The 6239-nt window shown below is 44.9% G+C and overlaps 1 protein-coding gene across 1 annotated transcript in view; it reads right to left on the reverse strand.

The window, feature by feature from the left end:
* The window catches only part of epha2b (eph receptor A2 b), a 31111-nt gene extending 24872 nt beyond the window's left edge, over positions 1–6239 (reverse strand). Inside the window, exons 1-3 of the mRNA XM_086042841.1 lie at positions 6087–6239; positions 5442–5521; positions 2296–2944 (exon numbers count right to left, since the gene is read on the reverse strand). Coding sequence (XP_085898967.1) covers positions 2296–2944; positions 5442–5521; positions 6087–6174 — 817 coding nt within the window. The 5' untranslated portion in view covers positions 6175–6239. The remainder of the gene's footprint in view (positions 1–2295; positions 2945–5441; positions 5522–6086) is intronic.

Here is a 6239-nt window from a genome sequence, read left to right on the forward strand (position 1 = left end):
GTTACAGTTTATAAATGCGATAAAATTCTCCGCAGTCGATTAGGGGAGTTAGTCATCCCACCAAGAAAGATTTCCTATTGAGCAAATGTGCGCGCGAGCCATCTTCAAACGTTTGAAGAGCAGATGGAGAGCAAAAGCAGACATTTCCACCCTCATCTCCAACTTCCTTTATGCGTCTCGGAGCTCCCATTTGACTTCATCTTGGATTTGCGGCGTTTACTCATTTTTATGGGAGGTCTTGACCCGGCATCGACACCCCAGCCCCCACCACCAAGCACTACCAGCATGCCTGGGAAGGAGGCCGCTCGTCGGCAAACGGATCAGGAATGCACTGGGGAGGTGAGCGGGAAACAGAGCGCCTCATTGTTCTCCTACCTTTACATTCCAGTCTGTTTTAAAATCACAGCCCTCCTCAAAATACAACCTCTCGGTCGCTTTGGTGAAGTTCTGCTCTCATTCCTACACTCCTCCCTCATCATCCCACCTGGCACTTTTCCCCGCAGCTAAAAATGATGCACTGACAGTAAACTTCAGCACGTTTATGCCATCGGGAGGGGAAACTAAGTGCAGATCTATTACAGGCATGCAGGATTTATGAGCGTAATTCCGTGTGCGCTTGGCTGTGTACGCATACTTGCGCGTGTGTGTTTACAGCGGCGTGCTGTAGAAAAGGAGCAATTTGGATTGATTGGAGTCATGAGGTGTTTAGTCATCTGAACAGGCCTGTCGGTGCATGCCGTCACACAACACACCTTAAAGCTGCGGCCCACGACATTGATGAAAATGTTTTCCACTGCACACTGAAACCCCGAAAGCGCCGTTTTTACAGTCGAAACTGGCAGCTGTTGGTAGCGAGAATTTTACTGCAACAAACGCAGCGGAACAGTTTTTCGTATGAGGGAAAACGGTTATTAGTGCAGTGGTGACTGACTTTGTCCCAAGACCGGAATCAATTTTCCCCATTGAATGTAAATGAAATTCCATTAATCCAATCCAGTCCCTAATAAAATACCACCAAAGTACTTTGGAAATAAATCAGTGTACAGTAAACCCCGCTCCATTGCAGGTCCTGGGTTCATGGTACTGCTATTTCACGGAGTTTTGCTTTTGTCCAGTTATAACTCAAATGTCATTTATTTGGGGATGTAATTGTTCTTTTGGCCACCAGGAAGCGGCCCACAATTGTGTTTAACATTTGAAAGAACAAGAGAAAACGAAGTGTTCAAGATCAACCGATTTTTTGCCGAAGAGTTTTGAAAGAGATTATTGAATGACTGAAACCTCTATCATCCTGCATTTTATGCCTACAGAAAGCAACGGCTGTATATTCATTTTATAAAGGTACATCTTGGGGCACGGTTATTGGTGTACATTGTGAGACGATAAATTTGTTAATTTGGAAAAAAATGGGACTTGATTAACACGAGGATCGGTGCACTGTTCCGATGATTATTCATTATTTTTGAGAAACCATTGCTCTTCTGGCTCTCACAATATATTAAATGTTTTTGGATATGTTTATTTACCATAAAGGTGTGTTTAAAGATCTTAAAAAAAGAAGTGCCATGTATGCTATAAAAACATGGCTAAGGAGTATTTAAATAGGTTATTTCTATATCATGGATATTCACTTGGGGTTTCAAATTAGGGTTTGAAGCGAGGATTAGGGTTTCAAACAATGGTTTCAAGACCGGGCTGAGGTTTCACATCGGGTCTTGAAGAAAAGGTTAGAGTTTCAAAGTAGGGAGTTCAGGACAATATTAGGGTGTCAAATTAGTTCCTCAACTTAGATTCTGGTTTCAAATTAGGTTTTGAAGCAAGTGTTAGGTTCAGTTTTGAACCAATTTGTGAAAGAGAGCTTCCTTTGGCTTGCTTTCAGTCTGAGGACTTCTGCAATAATTTCCACAGGTTTCAGTTGCACGAAATCAGGATCGGGACCTTTGTACTTTCATGTGAAAATCTCAAAAAGACCTTCATACATGACCGCGCACTTGTAAGAGTGCTTTCCAAGAGTTGTTAAATGGCCGTGGAGGATAGAAAGCACGTACATGCTCATTGTCTAGGCTGTGCTTCCAGGTCAGGGATAATGTTGGAACATGTAGCATTCCTGCCATTGCAGAGGAGCCACGCTAGCCGAGGGGGGAATTCCACCGAGCGGTGATAATAACGCCCATGACAAACATACGCAGCAAATGACGGTTTAGCAACCCAAACAAACAGTCAAGCCAAATGGTCAGCGCGAAGAGACGCTGGCATGGGAAGGACAGTATCCGGAATGTCCGTTCAAGCGCTTACCTTGACACAAATCTTGGACTTTTTCATGGCCCTCTTTGCACTGGCACTGGCCGACCGGCACCACCCATTCTCCATCCACGGTGCAGTACACGCGAGGCAGCTCCTCGCTGACGGCGTTATCCACGCATATCCCGTTCACCTCCCTCAGAGCCTGGTTCTCGCCGCCGGCCACGGTTTCGGGAAAGGACGCCAGGCTCATCACCGTGGCGGGGCAGGTTTTGTAGTAAACCCTGACCGACAGAAGCGCCACACAGGCGCCGATGTCTTGAAAAGCCAAGTAGAAGCCTTTCCGGGAGAGGTTCTCCACCACCCGAGTCTCGGTGTTGATGCGCAGCTCGTTCTTGCTGGTGATCTCGTCGGGAGCGATGGTGGCCACTTTCTTGAACTGGCCCTTGCGGAAGGTGGTGCCCACGTCCACGTCCGACTCGGATGTGAAGAGGTTGAAGGTTTCCTTACAGGTCATGGAGGCGCCGTCGAAGGAGTTGCAGTCGCGTACAATGAACTGGAGCTCCACGAAGACCCGCGAGGCTGACGGGCGCCGCTGGATAAAAGTGGTGCGCAGCCAGTTGTCTTGCTCGCGTTCGCCGACATTGCACACGGAATAGGTGTAAAACTGAGAGCCGTTCAGAGTCCGTTGGACGACCTCCCACTGAAAGACAACGCAAAGAGTTTAGAGCCAAAACCTCGACAATGAAATGGACACATGGGGGGTTTTAATCAATAATACTTGAATGGGAACTGACCTCCTGTTCTGATGTTCTATTAAATGGGACATATAAAGGAAAATGTACTTTTTAAATGGCTTGTACACATACAGCCGGGTCTTCGGAGTGCCTGCCCATGTGTGAAATTTAATAACCAAGTAAAACTTTTGCGATCCACCTATTTCTGACAACCAGTCTGTGAGCGTACCGTGTCACACTTTCATAACGTTCATTTTCAAAATAACCGCCCCATGCTGAGTTTCTCTAGCTTCAACCAAGCTCGTTGGTTGAAGATCCAAAGCCACTTTCAAGCTATGGCCATAGTCTCAAACATTGTCATGCAGAGGGACGCACATGCTCTCACAGGTGCCATACCCCTGCTAGCCAAGAGGTAAGCAGAGCTGTATTGAGTTTTGTTGGACGCACACTTGATAGACTACACTGATCTGAGCGGCTGGATCGGTAGCGATTTAGCATTTTATGCAAAATCGGTGAGCGGTTGCAATGTTAACTTACTGATCAATCAATGATGGCATTGATCAGATCCGCAAAATAAGACACTACAGCAAACACAATCTCGTTCACTCCAGGGACGTTCTGTGCTTCCATCGTAATAAGCCAAGTTTTCTTAGCATAACAGTCAGATTTTTTTTTTCAAATCTTCTTACACTTTTGTTTTATTTTGTGGGGGTTTGCAAGGATCGGATCCCCTAAATTTTCCGTGTATTGAATGGTTATCAGTATTTTGTGGAAAACTTTGGGGGTTTAATTGTTATTTTTTTCCCAATGCACTTCAATGGGCACAATTGTACTTGAATTTTGGCTATCCGTGGGCCAGGTCGGTCCAAATCCACCCTGAATAGTGGGGGTCAACTACAGTAAATAAATAAGTTGTTTTGATAGATTGGAGACCTTAATCCAACTTCTGATCGGATAGGTGATCGGTTATTGGGTTTTTTTCAAACTCGCTGATCAGTGACCTGCTCCAAATTCCTGATCGTTTAAAGCCTAATGCACACATTTCTTTGTGTTAGCTTTTGATACTTGATTGTCGTCATGGTGACCGCGGTGGAGCGATTCGTGTGTTAGGTGATGGTTAAGTGATGATGTCCATGCCCACACATACACCCAGAATTGTGCATGAAGTGCTGCCCCCATGAATGAATGCTTTTATTGCCTTTATTTGTATCTTCTATTCAATCTTGTTACTGTAATTCTTGACCCTTGGCGTATTTTGACAAAAAGCACGATAGACGTGTTACTAAGACACCTGGGAATGGTTTTAACTGAAACATGCATAAAGTACAGTGACGATGCCGCGACGTGTTTCCATAGCAAAGGTCAAATTTGTTTCCATAGCTGATGTCATGTCGGCCTTCTTTCGACAGCACCTCAATCCTAATTACACTCATCCCTATTACAAACACTAAATTGAGGTGCAGATTCAATTCCCGCTTTAATGTAGTAAGACTGACAGCGTGCCACATACAATGGTTCAATCACTACAGTCTAAACCTGGGTTTCATTTCCTTCACAGCAGTAATTAACGTCACGGCAACACGGAAAAGTAGATTGAGTGTTCATTCCGTTTTTTTTAATACGGATCCTGTGCTGTACCAACACAGCGTGAGAAAGCACTGCTAGGTCCCACATTATTTCCAGTCACTTTTCCGAAGCTGCTTAAACTGTACACTAGAAGTTGCCACAAATATTTCTGGAAAAGCCACAACATGTTTGAACACAGCCTTGGCTCAAGGAGCAACTAGCCCCACGGGGCCTTTTTAAGGCAGGCTAGGTATGCCGTTTTTGTACACACAAAGTAGCTGCATAAAACCCCTGCTATACAAAAAGGGAATAAAAGTAGCATTTTAAAGCGGGGGAGATGAGCAGCAGGACCACACATTTGAGTCATCAGCACATAAAATGAGTTGAATTGGACCACTCAACTACTGCGAAACCGCATTATGGACATGGACAAACAAACTTGTATAATAAGCACAGCATTTGTGTGGAACAAGGTAGCCATTTTCATTTGTCTTTTCAAGACACTTTTGAAGCAGCATCTGTGAGCATTAAAAAGCCCCTTCCCCTCTAAAACGGAGGCCGACCTTAAAAAGTTAATTGCTTGCTAACATACAATTGTGGAGCCCAGGCCTCCAAACCGCAAGAAGCCACAAGTATTCCCAGTCCAGAGCGAGCTGCTAGTCTGTCTGCCTCCTCTCCGGCGGAGCCCAGACGTGCTCGGCAGGCAACTTCAACCCCTTCCTTCTCGTACAACAAGTGGCACATTTGACACAAAAGGCCAAGACCTTTCACAAGCACACCACACAAGTCAAATGGTCACATATTTCACACAAGCGAGGCTTGGCCCTTCCTGTGCAAAGTCTCCGTGCGGGCAAATTCCAAGTGTGCAAAACGTGTGTGTGCGAGAGCCATACTCACCCCGGGCTTGTCTCCCTGCTCGAAAGGCCAAGTCAACCAGCCCAGCTCGCCTCCTGTGGCCTTCATGTCCAAAAGCACCTCTGTGTGTGGAGACACCAACAATGTCAAAAGTCTTTATTTCATTGTGGGCCACATCGCAGTTATGGTTTCTCTCAGGAGGGCTTTATGACTGCAACTCTTGTAACTGTATCATCACCACCTCATATTATTACAGTTGCAAGAGTGGCCCTGCATTTCATTGCTATTATGAACAAAAAAAAATTGAATTTTGATTCAGAAGTCATGGAAAATAATAAAGACAACTAAATATGAATACTATTGTTCAATTTATGTTAAGCGGGGAAAACAGCGCTTGTAATAGCTCTAAAAAGTAAATACATTCTAGTCCTTTGACAGTTTTGTAAAAGTCTTAGAAAATGTTAAAAAGTCATACAGTCAATTACAAAACGAAGTGACAATAGACAAAAGTGTGCAATAAAAGACCTAAGTACATATAGTTAATCATTATCACGGACAATGTGTTCGAGGTAACAGTATTTAGCGGCGTGCTGCTGACACTTTGAAAGTTTCTTGAACGTACTCCGCGTGGTGCGCGCGTTCAACTCCAGGGAAAGTTTGAACTTCGAAATAGGACGTGAGACTCACCCTCTTTGCTTTGCAGGGTGACAAGGATGCCATGAATGAGCACATAGGTGAATATTAAGAGCGGTCGGACTCCTGTGAAAAATTCCATTTGCTCCACTTGCTTGCTCGCTCTCTCGCTCGCTCGTTCTGCGCTCCTGAGCTGCTACTGACCGA

This window comes from Filicampus tigris, chromosome 1 (assembly GCF_054856515.1).
Source record: "Filicampus tigris isolate MCC_2025a chromosome 1, RoL_Ftig_1.0, whole genome shotgun sequence".
Lineage (NCBI taxonomy): Eukaryota > Metazoa > Chordata > Actinopteri > Syngnathiformes > Syngnathidae > Filicampus > Filicampus tigris.